The following is a 20,921-nucleotide window of genomic DNA, read 5'->3' as shown; positions in this document are numbered from 1 at the left end:
TCTCATTGTAAACCACCTGTTTATTTGATGCACATGGTTGAATGATTATATGGAGACCAATTTGGTTGATTTCTATAAAGATTAATTAATCACAACTCGAGTGAATTAAAAAGTTCACCTAGGAAATTTTTGTCTTATAATGGATACGTAACAATATATGCACTCAAATTAAAATAATCTTCTCCATGCACTCCATCGTGTGAGTGTTGAATAGTTATATAACTAGAATAGGTGCCCGCGCGTTGCTGCGGGTGTTCAAACAAAATCTGCAAGTTTCGACTGCTAGAGAATTATGTTTGGAACTAACATTACCATTAATATAAATGGTCTGATACTGCGCAAATATACAATTAATACAACTGTTGTTGACACAGCTTGTCAAAAATATATTGTTCTACGGGTAAAGCTATGGTATGTTAACATTTCTCATACATCAACTATTTTTACCACTTTAAGGACTCATGTTACCACTTTGAGGACTAATATTACTATTTTGAGGACTCATATGGTAAACTAAGAAAATTTACCACTTTAAGGACTCATGTTACCACTTTGAGGACTAATATTACTATTTTGAGGACTCATGTGGTAACTAAGAAAATTTACCATTTTGAGGACTCATGTTACCACTTTGAGGACTAATATTGCTATTTTGAGGACTCAAATTACCACTTTTAAGGCAATTGTATGCATGTCATACGTTAACATTTTGTAGAATTTTCCTTGTTCTACACTCGTTTTCCCTGATTATGTTAAGCTAAACCCCATTCGTCACAGCTGACCGCGTATAACACACCGCCCAAGCTACAGAAAGAAAATAATGAGCAGACCATGTCACTGGCAGACCACTTCATCTTTTTTATTGTCATTCATCTGCTGCTGAAAACAATTGCCTACAGATTTGGAAGAAGAATTAATCAGCACATATTATAAAAGGTAAAACAGATGAATCAGAACAGATTGGACATTACTTTTATTATTGAATTATGTCCTATTCATTACCTATTTCATCTCTTTTCCTAGTTTCCTGATTTGTGTAAAATATATATGTAAGTATATTATATACAGCTTGTTACTTAAACACTCACACAGAAGAAAAACGTGGTGATGAACAGATTTGTAATGCAAAGCTTAGCAACAAACCATAGATAACTGAAGCTAAAAATAGAGCCAAGCAAAGCAACTACCAAGAAAACAAACATAGCAAAATTATCAAAACAAAACTGCCAACTCCCTTTTAATCAGTGTAGAAGGCTAATCAATTTAAAACTGATTTTCTTCTTTGCAATGATATAAATAACTGCATTATATTTCCAAGAGAAAAGAGCAAAACCAACATGCAAACATGTCAAGCTACTGAGTCTATAACTACAGCAATATCACCAAAAGAGATATGCTACATAACAAACCCAATAAGATAATCGCAAACCCCTGCATTATCGAATACATCTTACAGCTTTTACTGAAAATATCTATCATGAAAAAAGAAATCCCACAGTCACACAAATCCAGACCTAATGATTATTATACTGGTGTTGAAACTCATTCTCTCGCATCAATTCCAGCAAGTTATCTAAAAATTGAAGCTAAATCAAAAGCGTAGGCCAGAGAAGACCCACCTTGTTTGAACTGCTTATATAAATTCCAAATTTTGTAAAAAAAAGGAAGAAGAAGAAGGTTAAACCTTCAATTGTAGGACTCAACATGGACATAACATATATGAGAAGTAATTTTTTATTTCAAAATTTCATACATTGCAAGTCGAACAAAATTTGGCTTTCTGGTTGTTGTGTATAATTTGAAAAGGTTGAAGCAAATATGATAATTGTAGTGAGTCTTAAATGTTGACTTCTTCTTCTTCTTCTTCTTCTTCTTCTTCTTCTTCTTATTATTATTATTATTATCAGGGAATAAACATTTGGAATAGTACATAAAAGATTGAAAGGTATAGAGTTGAAACTTACTTTATGTGCAGCAGTCTATAAAGCAAATCAATCTTTCCAATTGTGCTTTCAGAATAAGTAAGTGTTGATCCATATGAATGCAGAGATAAAATTGTTAGTATACCAGTAGTTAAAAGGTCTCCAAACTGAAAGACAATGAGAGAATTAGCAAACACCAGTAGACTACCTAATATTCACGAAAGTAACAGAGTATGAACTGTGTGTGATCTACATGGGATAAAACATTTGTACTTGTAAAAGCAAAGACTCCTCAATTTACACCTCCAAAATACTCAAAAATCTCAGATCTTTTCTATGATTACTTGAAAAAGGTAGCAGAAAATCAATGTAGAAAAATCTTCAACAAATCAAAGCAATTGCAGCATTCTATCATTGATCCCATGATTAGATTCATATATAACTTAATAAAAGATTTGAAATTATCAAAGATGAAAACTGTACATTGAAGTAATAAGTACACCAAAAATGGTAAATGAAATCAAATGTGCAAGAAATACAAAATGCAGAGAGAAATTGACCCTTGCTATCTTTGAATTTATCATAATGCAATCATCTCTAATAACAGTTTCTTTTCTAGCAGATATATTTACATGGTATATTTTCTTGTTTTAAGACTTAGGAGAATTACAATAATTGTTGCAAGGAAGCTAAAAGATGAAAGACAACAGACTACTCACCAAGACGCTACAGCTCGTGATCTGTTCAATAACAACTTTCAGCCTCTCCTACAGAAAAAAAACAATAGCAAATAGGGTATGAATTATTCCGACAGAGAACATGCAGAACCTATTCTCTCCACTGATTTGAGCTAAACTGGAGAAATTACAAATAGAAAACATACCAAGAAGAAGAAAGCATATACAATTGAAAGTGAAAACGGAACCAAGCAAAGCAAAAAATGATATATACTGACATATGCATGAAACCATTTACTGAATCTAACCCCTTTCCATATGCAATTCTACAAAACACACCTCAAATACAAATCCACACAGAACTCAAATTCAAATCAGAAACCAAACACAATTAGATAAACTTACAAACCCACATTCTCTTCAAAAATAAGCAGACAAATCAAAAACAATGGTAATTCCAGATCTTCCTTCTTGCTATACCCAAATTTTCCTGCAAAACAGTGAAAGGATTAGGCATCTCAGATTAACTCTCAACCTTTATTTACACATTCCATATCATACTTTGGTCAAGTAATCCATTGTACTATCAAAAATTGCTTAACATGTATTCTCTTCCATTTATCTTGATTTACAAATTCAAGCTTCTCCTTTTCTTCACACCTTGCAGACCGATTTCTTACAACAAATAAATCAATTGCACCAACAATTATAGTAGCATGTGAAACCTGCATACAAAAGCAATCACATATTAACATTAAAAACACAAATGAAAACCATAAATCCCTACAAAAAAAAAAAAAAAAACATCCATAGCAACCTACAATCACATATTAAGAATATAATCAGCACAACTCCAAAATTACTAAAAAAATCCCGTGGTTTTCAATCTTATCAAGCAAAGCTACAAAATTTATAACAGGGCATCACAAAAATAGATGCTTCAACCACAAAACCAAAGTGACTATCTCTTAAATTGGAATTTCATCTCTGCCAATTTACTCAATTGCAAACCCTAATAGGAACAATTTACAATCACAATAGACAAAATTGAGAGAGGAGAATTAAGGAACCTTGAACGTAGAAGCAATCTATGTCTCCATGCATGAACAATAACTCTGGAATTGGATGTTTCAGGCCACACCTCAAACACCTGCAGAAACAGCAGCTCTCCTGCCTGTCTCAACACACCTCCACCTCAAGGTTGAGCCACTAACCCAGAAACCCCTGCATCACCAAAACCCCAAATCAAAATTCTTTCAACTCATCACGAAAACCCACTCTTTCAACCCCAATCAAATTTGACGAACTGTAAATCCAAAGAACACCCAACTGTAAATCGAAGAAACACAGAGGCAATCATGACATGCAACGATCAGAACTGAAATTACCCGCAACCAATTGCGCAATCCTCAGCAAACAGCGTAACAGGGAAAATGGAATCAGACTCGTACATGCTAACAAACAGCACCACTTCCTTCACTATCTACCTCTCGGTGGAATGAAGTAGCATAGACACGATAGCACTGAGCAGCACCCCAGGTGTCAAAGCAAGAAACAACACACGTTGAGCAGCAACCAGGTGTCGAAGAAAATGAATTCCCTTCACTCTTTCTCTCTCTCTACCTCTGTGTGGAGCGAAGAAGAAAGACACTGGAGCTCTGAGACGGTAGACAGGTGTCGGGCAACAGAGATGAAGCAGGGAGAAAATCTTCTTTTCATCCATGACCGGCTCGGCTGGAGCCGTCACTGTTCATAAGCCGATGAACAGTTAATTGAGAATTAGAAGTTTATAAATATCTAGCTCGAGAAAAAAGTTAATGACACTAATTTATTATATTATTGAGTTTTTATAAAGATCAGTATGTAGTTATATTTATCGTCCAATTTCAACTCCCCGCATGCATATTCTATGTTGTAAGGGTAAAAAATTGTTTAAAGCATATTATACCCTATAGTCTATACTAAAAGGCAAACTCCAAAAAAACACTGTTCATTACTGTTTAATGAATAGTAATATGACGATTTTACCCCTATATTTTGCAGGATCTCTCTCTCTACCCGCAGCAATGCGGGGGGCTTAGCAACTAGGGCTGGGCACGGGCCGGGTCCAACTTAAATTTCACTAGGTTTGGGCCCGGCCCTTTTTTAAGGTTCGGGCCCAAAGCCCGTTTTTGCACAAACAGGGACTGGCCCGTTTCATTTCGAGCTGGGCTGTTAGGCCCAAATACGTGTATTTTACCATTTCTATATCTACTTTGCTATTTATCCAGATTTCATTCATATCAACCTGTTGAAGATTTGAATCAAAACACAATATCAAGATCCAAAGTTCAAGCTGCAAATTCGAATAACCAGAATACATAATATCCAAATTCAAGTACTCATCAAGAACAATTAAAGCATCAGGCACTCTCGGGTTTGGTTCTACTGGAGCTGTCGACGATGGTATAATAACATCCCATCAGTGGCCATGCTACAACCAAAACAAGGAGGAGAATTAGATCATATTTTACCATTGCACACATATAAGAAAGAGATTTAAGGATCAGATGAGCCTATATCATACACTGAAAGCTAAGAAAGATATATCCCACAAGAAGACCGACCTGTAGTTCGAAGAAGAACACCAAACAATCACAACTCCAGAGCCACCAATTCGAAGGTCACAAATTTGAAGCTTCCCAAAATTAAACCAGAACCTTAACTCTAGCACAATATCACAACAAGTCAACAAATGAACAAAGAGAAAGAGAAAGAAACTGAACAAAGAGAATTTATGCAACAAAGAGAAACTAACCTGCCCAAGTAGCAAATCACGCACATATACACCCATAGTGGTCATTCGTCCATTGGAACCTGGAGAGAATTTTTGAAACAGAAACCCACAAAATATTAAGCTCTGGAAGAATTTTCGAAACAGAAACCAACAAATTTCTGAAACAATATGCTAACTGAAGGCTGAGATTGAAGGTTCAGATCAATTTTGGGAACAATTGATGAATTGAAGGCTGAGACTGATTAGGTTACAGGTGAAGTGAAGAGAGAGAGAGAGAGGGGGGGGGTCTTGGCGTTGGCGGACATAGCGGAAGCGGCCGGAGGAGGCGCTTTCGGATTCGGTTCAGATTGGGTTTGTGAAAGAGGCGGCCTCTCTTAGTAGAATCGAGTTTGGGGGAAGAAATGAAGGCTGAGACTGATTAGGTTTTTAGTCGTTTAGGTTTAGGTTTAGGTATTTCAGTGGGGAATATAATTCAGTGTGCCTGATCCTATGATAAATATTTTGAGCCTTATTTTAGGACCAATAAAACATGCACATCTGTCTGTTTTTTACCTAAGATAGGCCTGACGGGCTTTTCCAACTTTGAAAGTCAAGGCCCGGCCCGTAACTTTGAAAGTGAAGGCCAGCCCGAATCGTTTTGCTGACATCTATCTCTTTTTTACCTAAGACGTGCTAACGGGCTTTTCCAACTTTGAAAATCAAGGCCCGAACCGAACCGTAACTTTGAAAGTGAAGGCCCGAGCCGAACCGTTTTGCTGAACAAAAAAATAGGGCCCGGGTTAGGCCCGGGCTTTGACCGGCCGGTCCGGATTTGAGGGTTTTCGGGCTTAAACGCTTAGCCCTATTAGCAACTAGTCAACACCAAACCCTTATAACTCCATATGCAAGATCCCATTTTTGATGGAGTGACCCAAACCCTTATAAATCCATATGCAATGTCTCATTTTTCCCATGTGGAATGTATATATTCTCAACAGATGAGATATCAGAAACTGATTAGCACAAAGTGACATGATCGGTATATTCAAATCGATGCCACTAAACACATACACAAATTATTGTCACAAAATAATGCACCATATATATAAGAATTGCCAATTATGAATATGCATAAGGATTTGATGCATCCTAACCTTACACATACGTATAAGGTTAGAAGTCACTCACGCATGTGGACAATTATCCTAATCTTCGACCTCCTAACCCTACACGTATACGTATATTTACATATTCTAATCTTCAGCCTGGCTAGGCTTAAGTTTAGCTCTTGCCTCTTCTAGTATAGCTCGACAAAGATACAACAATAATTAACTTGATGAAGAGTTAAAAACGAACAAGATTATTTATAGTAAACACGTCCTACTTTTCTTCAACTTGGTGTATAACATAAATTAAGAAACAACGACAGCAGCAAACGATAGGTAACAAAGACAAAAAATATTGTGATCAGGCTCCACTAGATCGAGAAATCAGAAACAGACTAGCACAAAGTTTATGATATGATTGATATCGACTAAACACTATCTAATTAAACCGCCGTGTAAACCTCGCAAGTCGCATCATTACACATCGCATTCAACCGAGTATCGGATACGAGTTGCCTCGTACAGAAAGCACCAGAAGCCAAGTCGGTCAAGTAGGAAATCCAGGAAATCGAGAAAACCCTAATCGTTATCTCATATCTGAATCAGAAACATAGTAATCCAGAATATACAGGAGGATGACCGATGGGATGGATAAACCACGAAATCAGAGACGTACACGTGTGCCACATGCTTAAATATAAGCCCAAGTTGCAGCGTACCGTCGTCGCTGTGCTTTCGTCGTTTTGGCAGCTAGCTCTGCCTGAAAGGATCAGATCGAAATGGTTCTCATCGTCATGATGAAAAAGAAAAAGGGTTTCAGCTGTTAGACCTTTATTGATGGCTATCGTACACGTAGCAACTTAAACACCGTTTATGTATGTAACTAAAAGGGCAGCTACTCGTCAGAATTAACATCGGTGCCCCTCCTAGGTACTCTGCAGTCTGCATAATAAAGTTTGAGGTGATCGGTAGGCCAACGTATTAGCGGTACTCTTTTGTCCTAGCTTAGCTAGGAACAATCAATATGTTGCGACCAGATTAGGGTTTCATGAAATGAGAGAATACTTGGGAGTTTCGGTTGTGATATGTGAGGGACGAACCTAGATCAGTATGGAGACCAGGTTCGAGTGGGATGACTTAGAATGTACATACCCAACTTATCGATTTCCTGTTGGCTGGTTTTGTCTGTTTTGTGTTTGAATTTGGCCATTATAATGGGTCTTGTTCAGTGTTTATTCTTATCGTTGGCTGGGGTTCTTAATCCTAAAGCTTGCATGTGCTCCCTGCCATATAAACCAGTCTTCATATGGATTGTATATAGCCTTAATATGGTTTCAATTCAAACTGTGTTTAACGTACTAGATACGTACCAATTAAAATGAACCTTTAGGGTTAAAGGTTGAAGTCAAAAGACTCCAAACCACTTACTGCCTGGGTTATGCTATCTCAGATGAGGTATTAACATGTCGCATGTCCTATCGTTTGTTAACTTATAATATTAATTGCTCGGGTACATAACAAGTGTGTGTTTGTTATTACTATGAATGGTGAAGCGAATGGCCGGTGCCCGTGTAAAATGAGGTTGATGGTGTTTATGTATTTATGTGAAATGAGGCTAGCGGTGTCCATGTAAGTGAGATTGAGCACATCGAAAGACATGGTATGACATCCCAATTCTATGGAAACCAATCCCGGAACTTCTTCACAATTTTGTTTATTATTATTTTTTTTCAAAATCATGATTTTCACCCAAAACTGAGCTATAACATAAACACGGTTTAATTTTTGCCATAATTGTATGTTCTTATTTTATCACCAAAATTTTTCCATCCCCAAATCATGACGTTTAAGCAATTATAAATCTAAGCCGATTTTTTTTACAATTTTTCAAAGTCAGTAAACCTAGAAAATTATTTAAAAAATATTGGGTCGAGATTTTTTAGGTTTGTCAGTTGGAGAAACTTCTAAAAATAATGTTTTATCAATCGTGAGATTATAACACGAGAGAGTTTTAAGAAGTGCTAACAAGGTTTTGGCATTCCACAAATGCCTCTTCCAAAGTGCCAAACAATATCAATGCCCTCATTTCTTGAAATTTTTTCGTGTCATAATATCTCCATTTGTACGGTATGATTTTTTGATTGAACTCCACTTGAAGGACCTCAAAAATCTCAATTTTTCATGTATTTAAGGGATCTATTGCTATTTTTCTACACAGTCATAACTCATAAGTGTTAAAGATTCCGAGTTGCATTCAAATCAAACCAACTACTCGAACATGATATATATCTAGTGATGACAGATGAGAAATTAACATGTTGCATGTCACATTGTTTCTTAACCTCTAATATTATTGTTTTGGTACATATGTGCATGTTTGCCACTACTATTTTTTCAGCCTTTCCAGAATGGAAAAGGAGAAACAAACGGAGAAGATGAATACGAAGTTACGAATAAAATCCCCCGATTTGATGGTGATGGACTGGTGGACATGGAGCTTTACATATTATATATAGAATAACTAGATCCTAATATAACATTCATAGTCTTAATCATTGTTAATTAACATATGATAATAAAGTAAGTTCAACTTGCAAGAAAGTGGAGCAGATCAGTTCACTCAAGTATCTTCGTTGGATCCCAATTAGAGACGAAAGGGTGCCATTCAGATAACACCTCAAACAGAAGAAACCCGAGCACGAATATAAGAATATAAGATGATCAATATATATTGTTCCTAGCTAGACTAAGTTAGTCTTAAATCGATAAGGAGCTGATCTAGAATGAAGCAGATTACAATAATAGAAAGAGAGTTGTGAAAATTTACGAGAAAGAAAACAAAATGCATGCATATGCCAAATGAGCTTCGATCTTTAATTGAAGTATCTGCCTTGTTAAGTAATAAACCGTACCAAAACATGAAGTGTATATGTTCACATGTTGTTGACATGTTTTGTAGCTATCTGCATTATTAACTTGTCCAGAACTACTACCCAATTACTCATGAGTACGTTATCAACGCCATTAAGTCGTGTCGGCTATGGCATAGCTAGCTTTGCAAGCATGTGGGGAAGCATGAGAAAAAGCTTCGCATTGGAGGCCACTCTAAATTTGTTAATCGTTGTGGTTTTTTTTTTTTTTTTTTTTTTTTTGAGAGAATCGTTGTGGTTAATTTCAGTTGAAGTTACATATTTGGTTGACTTCAACATTGTAACAATGTTAGTATCATTAAAAAAATATTCAGTCATCTCATTGTCTATAAGACAACTATGTCTCTATCCATTATAATATTTTAATTGCTTGATTTAAGCACATATTATCATTATGTGGCTCCTAGAGTAGTCGAAGTTAATTGGCTCCCATCCTCTCTTGCTTGGATGAAAATTAATTCTGATGGATCATGGAAACATGAAGAGGGAGTTGGTGGTTATGGTGCTATTTACCGGCATTATAAAGGTAAAGTTCTTGGAGCTTTTGCCTCAAATCTTGAGATTCCTAGTTCGATTGCAGCGAAGATAATGGTTGTCATAAAAGCCATAAAGCTTGCTTGGGTTCGAGTTTGGAAACATATTTAGTTGGAGGTTGATTCATCTCTAGTACTTGATTATATCCGTACACCTTCTCTTGTCCCTTGGTCTCTTCGAGTTCGTTGGTTGAATTGCTTATACAAAATTTCTCAGATGAACTTTAGAGCTTCTCATATTTTTCGGGAAGGAAATAAAATAGCTGATGCGTTGGCAAATCATGGTACGTCTTGTTCTAATTTGGTGTGGTGGGATGATCCTCCACCTTTTATAGAATCATATTGTAATAGTGACATTAGAGGTCTGCCTCAATTTCGTTTTAGTTAGTCTGTTGTTTGTTTTTTTAGAAGGTTTTGGTTTTGGTTCTCCTCCTTCACTCTTCTTCTTTGATTAATAAAATGGTATGATAGGGAAGCTTTTTCCTCTCCTATCCACGATCTTTTAGCCAAAAAAGAAGAAGCACATATTATCATTATGTAATTAATTGTAAATTGCTTCAAATTAGGATTTAAGTTCCTTTAAATGTTGTAATTAGTTATGTTAAGAAAAGATGTTTCATTCTCGATATTATATTTTCTTATATCCCGTTTAAGTAAATTCTATGCAAGTCTCTGCTAGGGTTTGAGGGAGCGCCGGCCATGGCTAGGCGTCTCTGTACCTGCCTCCATCTCCGATGGAGAAAAATTCCGGCCCATCCCTTGGTGTCGCAGTTTTCGGGTACGGTCCAGGCCGTCATTCCCGTTTTTTCTTTTTTCTCCTTGAAGGTGAGATCGGGGGCTTTCCCTTCGTCTCAATTTGTTTCACAACAGGGCTTGAGGCTGAGTTCCATTCGGCGGCCAACTGAACTGGTGGTTGCTGGTGGTTGGAGGATCTGGGACCCAGGACTTTTCACGGTTTCAATTAAGCCGGATTTGGATGGGGTTTGGTTGGAGTCCTTTCTCCAGGGATGGCGACGAAGGCACTTTCACTTGGTCCGACATGTGGAGAAGATGCAAGGCTACCAGAGTTGTGGGGAAGATGAAGGGCAGCCAGAGGCTTACTCTTCCGGGGGCTATGTGTCTCCCCAAGCTGTTGATGCAGGCGACATCTCTCTGTCTGGGTTGGCTATTGCTATGGAAGTCAGGGTCGTTGGTTTGGCTAGATCGACTGGTTCACACTTGTCATCTGGTGGCGTTGGAGTAGGGAGTTGTCTGGTTCCTTGGGGCAGGTTGACCAGTGGCATGACGGCAGGTGGGTGCGGCGATGGCGGCACGACCAGAGTCACTAATGCGTTGGCTACAATGGTAAACCCTAATTGGGTTTGGGCTTGGCTCTACTTTTCTGACTTGGGCTTGGGCCCTAATGAGTTGTCTAAGGCTGCAGAATGTGGGCTTCTTCTATTCTGGATTCGCATTTGGGATCCCGGTGGATTTATTATAAAGATTTGGGATCCAGGACGACAACCTCGAATTATTATTTCATTTTGTTAGGTTGCAAATTTCATAATCTCTGAGAGTTTTTTTATCTTGCTTCGGATATTACTGATTTTTGTTTGGAATTAAAGTGCGTGAACTGTCTAAAAGGTGGGTGTACTGGGGGTATAGTGGGTTCCTGTTCTTGTTTTAGAATAGGAGTCTCAGGGTACTCTGAGAAACGATTCTTTCTGTCGACCCCTTAGGGGTGTTTCGTTTTTGTACTGCTTGCTGAATCTATATAATGGGCTGACCTCCTTTCGTCAAAAAAGTAAATTCTATGCAAGTTCAAATTTTATATTACGAAACAATGTCATTTTATTTAGCGATTGAAATCTATAAACAAAGTAAGTGTAACGATACTCCTAACACTTAGACACTACTATCAATTCGTTTCAATTTACATTTTTTCTTTTCGGGAAGATAAAAGAAAGTATCATGTGTTCATGTGGAAGAATATGCCTACCGCACAATACTCTATGCCTCAGCACCTACAGTTCCCTTTCCCTCTTGGCAAGAGACACATACTCCCAGACGAAAGCATAGGCATACCACGTGTTCATCCCTTGTTATTTTACATATATTTACACTTCACCCAACAAAAGACGACACTCCGTATCAACTGTTGTTTAGTACTCCATAACTCTTCTTTAAAACCACCTTCACCACCTCACAAAAACACCACTCAGGCTCATCGGCCAGTTAACAATTTCGAGGTGTAAAGCTTAGCCCCAGCCCTTAGAGATAGAGAGAGAGAATGCCACTGTCTTATTGTATAGCAGCGAGAAAGCCCTGCGTGCGTTGGGTTGAGAAATACTTCAAGGACTGCCTCTGCAACCTCCGCGACGACTTCTCCTTCGGTTTCGGGCTTGTCAGCTTAGTCTGTTGGGGAGTTGCAGAAATTCCTCAGATAATCACCAACTTTCAGACTAAGTCAAGCCATGGAGTCTCTCTTGCTTTTCTCCTCACTTGGGTTGCCGGGTACGTAACTACTTAACCGCCTAATTAAATTCTATCTTCACCACCCCAAAAGGGTTAATTGTTTTGTTCTTCTTGTTTTGTTGATGTAGGGATGTGTTTAATCTGGTGGGTTGTCTTCTGGAACCAGCAACTGTGAGTTTTCCTGTGCCCATAGTTTTGTTGTTTGCTAGCATTGTGGTCCAGAAAATTACCACCAGAGACTCTGGTTGGTTCTGGTTAAACCACTATCTTTTTATTTTTCGCAGAAAATTTTCCGGTCAGTTTTTAGCAACTTCTGATTTACTTGTTTCCTTGTAATTGGATGCAGTTGCCTACCCAGTACTACACAGCTCTGGTAATTCCACTATCTGAACTTTGGTTTATGCTTCTCTGGGAAATAAACTATTGAAATAACCCTGTATACAGCCATCTCGAAGGCTGTATACTTCAGTTGCGTGTGAGAATTTCCTCATTCGTTATTTCGTTATTGCGCTATTAATATTTACTACTTCGTAATTTTTTTTTTTGGTTACATACTACTTCGTAATTTTACTATTACATAAGATTCTGGTTCAAGAGATCAATTATTTACCTAATTACCTCATACCCTAAGTCTAATATTTTTCAAGCTTGTGATTAAGGTAGAAATAGTTGACTAATGAATCTATTTGGCATTCTAGATAGGGCCAGTGAAATCTATTGTAGGGTCTGTTTTTAGGTTTTTTATATCCCTAACATGTCAAGTATGTCCAAGTGACTAGGAATGGAGATTTTGGTCATTACATTATGACACATAACACTATTTTTTTTTGTTTTGGACAGCTTTACACAATAAGCACTGTAGTGTTGGTGTTGCAGAGCGTGTACTATGATTACTTCTATACATGGTGGAAATGTGGCAAAGTCACAGTTAACCAACTGGCACAAGTACATCATTTTCTCTGCATCATCTGAAGAATTATTAACAAGTGGGACTATTGGGTTAACATGTTTGTACCATAAATATTGTTACAGGATGAAGAAGAAGATTCCAGAAAACCATTGAATCCAAAGTTGGTTGATTCAGGCGTCCCAATACCGAGTGCTTCACCCAAAGCCACTCCTAGAAGGGAGTTCTACTATACGTACGTATAGCTTCTTTTCCTATCTACGAGCTATTATTGGATCCAAAAGCATAATATCTCCGAAAACAATGAGTCTAACAATGTTTACATATACCTGCGACCCGCTTAATCATTTTGACAGGTCAGCTAGATCGATGGCTGGTAGTGGCACTCCGCCGTTTCGAACGTATATGAAGGTAGCCAGAAGTGGTCCTTCTACATTGGCAGTAGACAGTGACTCATCTTCGGAGGACGAGTCGGCTCCAGTTACATCCAAAAAATCTGATAGGACTTCCCAACCTAGGCCAATTCCAAGATCGGTGAGCCTTAACCACCACCCATATCATATGAAAAGCTCTAATTTTAATAATGATCACAACATATAACTAACCCCAAATGTTTCCTGTTTTACATGCATTATATGATTTTGAACCTTTGATAGTTTGATTTGACGGTGCATGTATATGTATGTTTACAATGTCTTTCAGGTAGGTTATGGGGCATTTTTAGCTACATCACTTAACTTGCCCTTCGGAAGCAAGGGAATGACACAAGTATTATGCATAGGAATTACTGGGAGGAAGCTATTGCAGGTATAATGGTGACTGGAAAATATACATAATTACCGTACAAACAGTAAGATAGGTAGTTGCTATTCACACTCTCAAAACGCATTCCGTAGTCGTATATATATATGCAGGTTTATTTGCGCTCACTCTTTCTAGAAAGCTAGATATCGTACATTTCTCCAGAGGAGTGCAAATGACAACTCAATTATGGGAATGTTGTTATTTGTTAGTATATTTTCTCTCATGTGAATAACATTCTGCTGTCTTGTATCAATATGTTCTTCCAAAGACATCAACCGGCCTTATAGTACTATGGTCTGTGCAGGAACACTCGGTGGAGCATAGTGTTTATGGGCAATGGTTGGGGTGGCTGATGGCTGCTATATACATGGGCGGTCGACTACCTCAGATTTGGTTAAACGTATGTATATACTTCAATAATCTAAAAGCTAGATTCCGTGATTAACTTGGCTCTGTCAAAAGTGAATGCAGTAGCTTAATAACTATATTTCACGGTCAGATAAACTCAACTTTTTCCCAATTTTCTTTTTGGTTTTGTTTCTAACTTTGTTATTGTGTATGTTGGCCAGATTAAAAGAGGGAGTGTGGAGGTGACGCTTTTATCCTTTGCTTGCTTCATGAATCATAGGCGTTGGGCTTGTTAACACTAACAATTAGTCAATTTTAACACTAACAATTTTGTATAAACTGCAGGGCTTGAATCCTCTAATGTTCGTCTTTGCATTGGTTGCAAATGTTGCTTATGTGGCTAGGTATTTAAAGCCCTCTCTATTTTGCCATGTTTCTATCGATAATGACGTCTTAGTTCAATAAATACTTGGGATTAACTATTTGTTTTAATATTGCAGCATACTTGTAAGAACAATCGAGTGGGATAACATTAAAGCCAATATGCCATGGTTGCTCGATGCTGCAGTTTGCGTGGTGCTCGACTTATTTGTATCCTTTTGCTAGCTCCCTAGCAAATGCAGAAACATCGTTTCCATTACATCTAGCTAGCAATGCTTACTCTAATTACTAGTCACATTGTTTATCACATCTCTACACAAAAGCAATACAAAAGAACTCCGTAAATGGTTAGAGATCTGATCAACAGTAGTGTGATCTGTAAATGTGATATATCATTTGCACATTTAGTGAATGGTAGTGATAACTAAGTAGACCTTAACAGACGTACGTACTCACAGATAATACTGCAGTACATGTATTACAGATACTGGAGGAAGAGGACATCACCACGTGATGAGGAAGACAACATATACTACAAGTAACGAGACAAAGCTGTAGGTACTTGGTGGATTGGACATTGCGAACAGTGTATATGCCAACTGAAAATCCAGAGCTCGAGTTTAGATCGATCATTATTAATCATAACCTTTGTATCATGCATATCCGTCCTACAACAGTACTATTGCTTGGGGATTTCTTCTAGAATGAACTTTAATTAATTTGTATTATATATTTCTTTTGGGTTTGGCAACCACCAACAGTCATCGTCCTCCATCACCAGTACGTTCACCACCACTACGTACAATATATACAAGCTTTTGAATTCCTCCAACTTGTGGTCAAGTTATAAATTGTGACCACAAATAAGGGAAAGCCGGTGTTTAGATTATATATCTTTCTTCGCCTGAGCTCCTACCGAAGTTAAGAACTGAACTGAGCCATTGGCTTGTCATGTCGATCAGACGATCAAGCAGAGGACTTGAAGTCTTCTCTCCACCGTTGCTTGTAGTCGCACTAGTGAATGATTGCCGAAGCCATTTTCATCAACTTTTTTCCACGGTGACCTGATCGAGATTGGACCAGAGTGCGAAAGATGATATTTCTAAAATGTTTGGTGGGTATGACTAAATTGCATGTGCTGATACTACTGGCTCAAACTTCCATCGTACTTTAGGATTGTCGTCGGTTTTGATCATTATTAGGCCTACTTATCCATATACTATTTTTAAGACATTTTCCTTTCATTAATATCTACACAACCTTTTTTTAAGCAAAGGCCGACCAAGAGAATGGTCACATATATGACCCACCTTGTCGATCCACATTCTTGTTTCTTTTAGAAAAGCACTAGAAAGATTTTTGCTTCGATTAGTTACTAATGTGTGTACGTGATGAGTTATAATTATGAATACTTAAATGATTTTTAATAATTTAAATTTATGTATCACTTATTCACGCTTTTATTTTCTTATAAGAATTTAATACATTAATGTCATTTCACTTGTTAGTGTAACTTAAACTCACACTTCCTCTACCATCATCGATGGGCCAACTCAGAGAGAGAGAGAGAGAGAATTGGAATTGCTGTTTTACTTGCTTATCCCCGACATGTGTTTTCTTTTCTTTGCTCCACCGAAACATAGCTTGGGTATTTTGCTTTGCCCGATCTGTTAGTTTTTCACTTTTCCTTCGATTGTGCCGAGTGATAGAGAGAGAGACCAAGACGATTGAAATTGCTGCAAAAGGATAATAGAATATTAGAGACGAAGACAATTGTTCTTCTTCTTCCCGCGACTTGTTTAGAAAGAGATGGAGGGAGAACTGATTCGACACATCTGGGTATGATTGAATTTTGGTTCTTCTTTTTGAAATTGGGCCCAACTTTCATTTTATCTGGGTTATTCTTGTTTGAACCTAAATTTGGCAAGACCCACGTGGTATATATAGATAATTAATCTAGGGCCCACATGAGGCAGGACTGGGCCATGGTAGGCCGTAACCGAACAAATGTTTAGCCGAGTTTTGACTTACTTTATCTAAGGTCCGGCTCACGTCACTTTAGCTGAGGTCCGACTCGCCTTAGTCGAGGTTCGACCCACTTTAGCCGAGGTCCGCTCACCTCACCATAGTCGAGGCTCGACGCATCTTAGCCATGGTCCTACTTACCCTAGCCGAGGGTCGGCTAACTCTGGCCACGATCCGGCGGCTAGTTTTAGATAGACCAATTCTAGCCGTAGCTAGACTAGCTTAACCGGGATTCAGCCCATGCTAGCCAAGGTCCGGCTAGCCTTAGCCGAGACCAACTTCAGTCAAGACCAATCGTGCCTCAGCTAGCCCTAACCAAGGCTCGGTTTGGTTCAGTTGAGTTCGCTGATGAGCAAATAAAAGTCAATAAATATCACATCATACGTTCAGAGCACTGAGTGTGACTGTTACCAAAGAAATTTTGGAGAATGAGCAATGAAGAGTCGTGATGGTTGATTGCTAGCTATGCACAACAAAGGAATTTCATCCTTAGAATTTATTTTGTAATCAATCCAGTCTCAACAATTAAGGCTGAGATTATATTTGTTTTATTATCTTTATTCTGTACTATAAAAAGGGTCGTAGACATCTTTGTTAGAGGTCCATGACCAAAAACACAATAGCTCAATACAAATTCAATATTCCCAAATTCTCTATTGCATCTCTACACTTTATCAATCTATAGTATCTCTCGTGAATTCTTTTACTTACTGGTATTATTCTTGTCTTTCCTGCACTTTACGTACATTCTTGCAAAATTATTTTGTCGTTCTTTATATTTCTTGCTCATTGTTTTTTCTGCACTTGATTTTTTTGCATCTAATTTCCTGCATTTACTTTTTCACAAATCGTATTAAGAAAATCATATAAACAAGTTTTTAGGGTTCATACGTTTCTTTGTCCGTACGCGTATTGAATCAAGACGTCAGGGTAACACCTTATACTTTGATTTTGTTTTTACTGTGACTTGTGAGTATTTGCATCCTATAGATTTAGCAATTGTCACTCGCACTTTTACATTCACTCACCGAGTTGCACAGTACAAACATTCCAGCTAGTAAAGCCTACTCGTGTAAAGTCCTTGCATCCAAGGCAGAGAGAATCGCGCTCACGAGATTGATCCATCCTCGGCCCACGATCAACTGGTTAGAAGCCAGATCAGTGCAAACCCAATAACTCAGATCAAAACCTCGCCCGGCCTCTCAGCTGCGAGTTGGCACGCTCGCGCACATGTCACCAAGCCAGAAGGACATGTGTAAGCCAAGAAGACCTCGGCCGAGTAACACGTGGCCGAGACGATTTTTGAGCGAACAATTCTTTAAATTGATTTGTTTGTAGATTAACTGTTGAAGTTAGTTAATTTTTGATGTGATTTTATTCAGAGTTGAGTTGTGAGAGTTGAGTATTTGTCTATGTTGACTGTTGAGTGTTTGATTTGGTTGAGGTTATGTAAATTTGGCTAATCGTTTTGGTTTCTATTTGATTTGTTTTCATGTTGCTTAAATATTGAATATTGAATATGAATTATGAACAAATAGCAAAACAAAGCAAGCAACATCACAATCACCTTCCACAATCTATTTGATCAAACTTGCAAAACAATACAAACTGAAACAAAAGCTCACACCTTTATCTACCTTCATGTGATTAGCCAAATTTACATAACCTCAACCAAATCAAACACTCAACAGTCAACATACACAAATACTCAACTTCCACAACTCAACTCTGAAAAAAAAAATCACATCAAAAATTAACTAACTTCAACAATTAATCGACAAACAAATCAATTTGAAGAATAACCCAGATAAAATGAAATTTGGGCCCAATTAAAAAAGAAAAATCGAAATTCAATCATACTCAGATGTCTCGAATCAGTTCTCCCTCCATCTTTTTCTGGTCAAGTCGCGGGAAGAAGAAGAACAATTGTCTTCGTCTCTAATATTCTAATTATCTGTTTGCAACAATTCCAATCATCTTAGTTTCTCTCTTTATCACTCGGCACAATTGAAGGAAAAGTGGAAAACTAATATATCTCGGGTAAAGCAAAATACCCAAGCTATGTTTTGGTGGAGCAAAGAAAAGAAGACACTTGTTGTTAGCATTGAAGCCACCCTCAAGTGCAAGAGGTACAAGTTATAGAATAGGAGATTAAGTAAGGATGTCGAACCGACGAGGATTGGTAAATCATTTCCTAGCTAGGGAAAACCTAAGGAAGAATGTGCAAATGTACAATCACAAACAAAGGCTCACAAGTGAACCAAAGTTCATGGTGAATATGTGCAAGATGGTGTGTATATATTTGATTTTGATTTTGAGATTGGTTTCTATTCAAATTGAAACAATGAAAGCAAGTAATATAAACTAAGCTAAACTAAACAAGTTGTTATCAAATGGATGGGAGTTAGGGCATCGGGTTTCACTTTTTGCCTCCATTGCAAGCATTAAAGCAATTGAATATGAATAATGCAAAGCTAATTGTCCAACTACCCTCTTAGCATCCGGATAAGACTACTCAGGCTTAAACCCTTTTCATTTTATTAACTCTAACCGGATAAGTTTGGAGCTAACTACCTAGAGACAAATTCAATTACCAGATAGGTCTCAATCATTTGCCCCTAAATGCATAAAGCTTAGAGTTTAGGTAACCAAGCAAGCAAACCAATCCTATCTCTAGGTGATTTTAGCTCACTTCCCTCACATGCACACATGGTGTGCTTTCATGCTCCCTTTTTGCCTAAAGGTAATCAATCTCTAGAAAAAACTTCATGTCATGGCAAACACATAACTCAAATTGATTAGGTCTAAGTAATGCATTCAACTATTGACTTAGCATGTGAGAATGACAGCATGAATTTGCATCAATTTATAAACAAAGACATCAATACAAGCAAGTTTGGCTAGGGCTTTCAACCCTAGCCCCAACTAGTTCACTACTCACGCATAGCTAGATACACAAGCTTCAACATTCTATTAAACATCAAATACATAAAGAGATAGGGAGTAAAGGGTGACTATTAATGATGCCGGAAGAGGTGGTGGAGATGCGTCTCCAAGAACATGATGTGGTAGTAGTCACCTCCTTCTCCTTGCTCCAAGCTCTTGATATTGGTAAGAATAGTGAAATTTGGAATCTCTAAGGTGAGTTGTGGTGTTGAGTGGTGGAGGAAATGGAGGTTGTAGTGGTGGAAATGGTGGTTTTAGTGGTGGAGATGGTGATTTTAGTTATGGAAATGGTGGTGTCTTCTCTAAAGAGAAAATGGACCTTGGATAGGATAAAGATGATTGAATGGAGTCAAGAATACTGAAGAATAAGTCTTTGGCCTCTCTTTGATCAGCTATGTATGTCCTCTTTGGTCTCAAAGTGTGCAAGATATGTTTTTACATGCACCATTGTCCCCCAAATGGTCCCAAATTGGCAAGGTGACAAATAGATAAGGTGTAGGGAGATATTTGAATTTCAAGTAATTGGAGATTCTCACAACCATGGTCCTCCTTTTCTGGAGAAAGGACCCTCCATGAGTGGCGGCTCGCCGGAAAAGTTTGCCGAAAAAATTGCTGGAAAAGTCGATTTGCAATTTTCTTCCAATCTCTATGTCTTCTTTCCCTAGCTTCAAATCTCCGCATTTCAAGCCTCAAATAGTCATTTTATTCTCAATGCAAGGTTTCCTACAAATAAAAGGAAATTGATTAAAAAGGGTAAAATAGCATGGAAGACAAATCAATTTTCATAATTATGGGGCACAATTGCATAAATAATTTGTGACTCAACAGTTGTCGGGGATAAGAAAGTAAAACAGCAGAAAGTTGAAGGACAAAATGGGTAGGTCACTGTTTTACTGTTCATTCAACAGTGTCATTCTCATTTTACTTTAGTATATGTATAATTGCAACTTGGAATAGAGATTGCATAGTATTTGAGATAGTGATATAATCTCAAAATTAACCCTAGAACATTGTGAAACCCCTGCAATGGCTCTAATAACACACATCCATCCAACAACTTTGCCGCTACTCCTCCATCTCCTTCCAAGACATCTTCAGAGATGCAAATAGGGTAGCGGACAAACAATGAATAC

The 20,921-nt window shown here is 37.8% G+C and overlaps 1 protein-coding gene and 1 long non-coding RNA gene across 2 annotated transcripts; one reads left to right on the top strand and one right to left on the bottom strand.

Annotated features, from left to right (window-relative positions):
* Positions 1 to 846: 846 nt before the first annotated feature.
* LOC133724396 (uncharacterized) lies at positions 847 to 3,091 on the bottom strand. The gene is made up of 3 exons (XR_009853666.1): positions 3,013 to 3,091; positions 2,642 to 2,689; positions 847 to 893 (listed from the first exon to the last, which is right to left on the bottom strand). It is a non-coding gene; the product is annotated as an uncharacterized LOC133724396 (long non-coding RNA).
* An 8,985-nt stretch (positions 3,092 to 12,076) lies between these two features.
* LOC133718920 (probable vacuolar amino acid transporter YPQ1) lies at positions 12,077 to 15,549 on the top strand. Its single transcript, XM_062145798.1, has 12 exons — positions 12,077 to 12,416; positions 12,506 to 12,548; positions 12,724 to 12,750; positions 13,218 to 13,322; positions 13,410 to 13,519; positions 13,641 to 13,818; positions 13,987 to 14,091; positions 14,393 to 14,488; positions 14,658 to 14,678; positions 14,782 to 14,840; positions 14,937 to 15,027; positions 15,276 to 15,549. The coding sequence occupies exons 1-12, from the start codon at positions 12,193 to 12,195 to the stop codon at positions 15,357 to 15,359; spliced, it is 1,143 nt and encodes a 380-aa protein (XP_062001782.1). The 5' UTR covers positions 12,077 to 12,192; the 3' UTR covers positions 15,360 to 15,549.
* The last annotated feature ends 5,372 nt before the right edge of the window (positions 15,550 to 20,921 follow it).

Source organism: Rosa rugosa, chromosome 1 (genome assembly GCF_958449725.1).
Source record: "Rosa rugosa chromosome 1, drRosRugo1.1, whole genome shotgun sequence".
NCBI lineage: Eukaryota > Viridiplantae > Streptophyta > Magnoliopsida > Rosales > Rosaceae > Rosa > Rosa rugosa.
This window is presented reverse-complemented; position numbering and strand designations above follow the sequence as displayed.

Coding starts and splice junctions, on each gene's coding strand:
- LOC133718920 (XM_062145798.1), top strand. CDS start 12,193: ATGCCACTGTCTTATTGTATAGCAGCGAGAAAGCCCTGCGTGCGTTGG. Junction 12,417..12,505: donor CTCCTCACTTGGGTTGCCGG/GTACGTAACTAC, acceptor TTGTTGATGTAG/GGATGTGTTTAATCTGGTGG. Junction 12,751..13,217: donor CCCAGTACTACACAGCTCTG/GTAATTCCACTA, acceptor TGTTTTGGACAG/CTTTACACAATAAGCACTGT.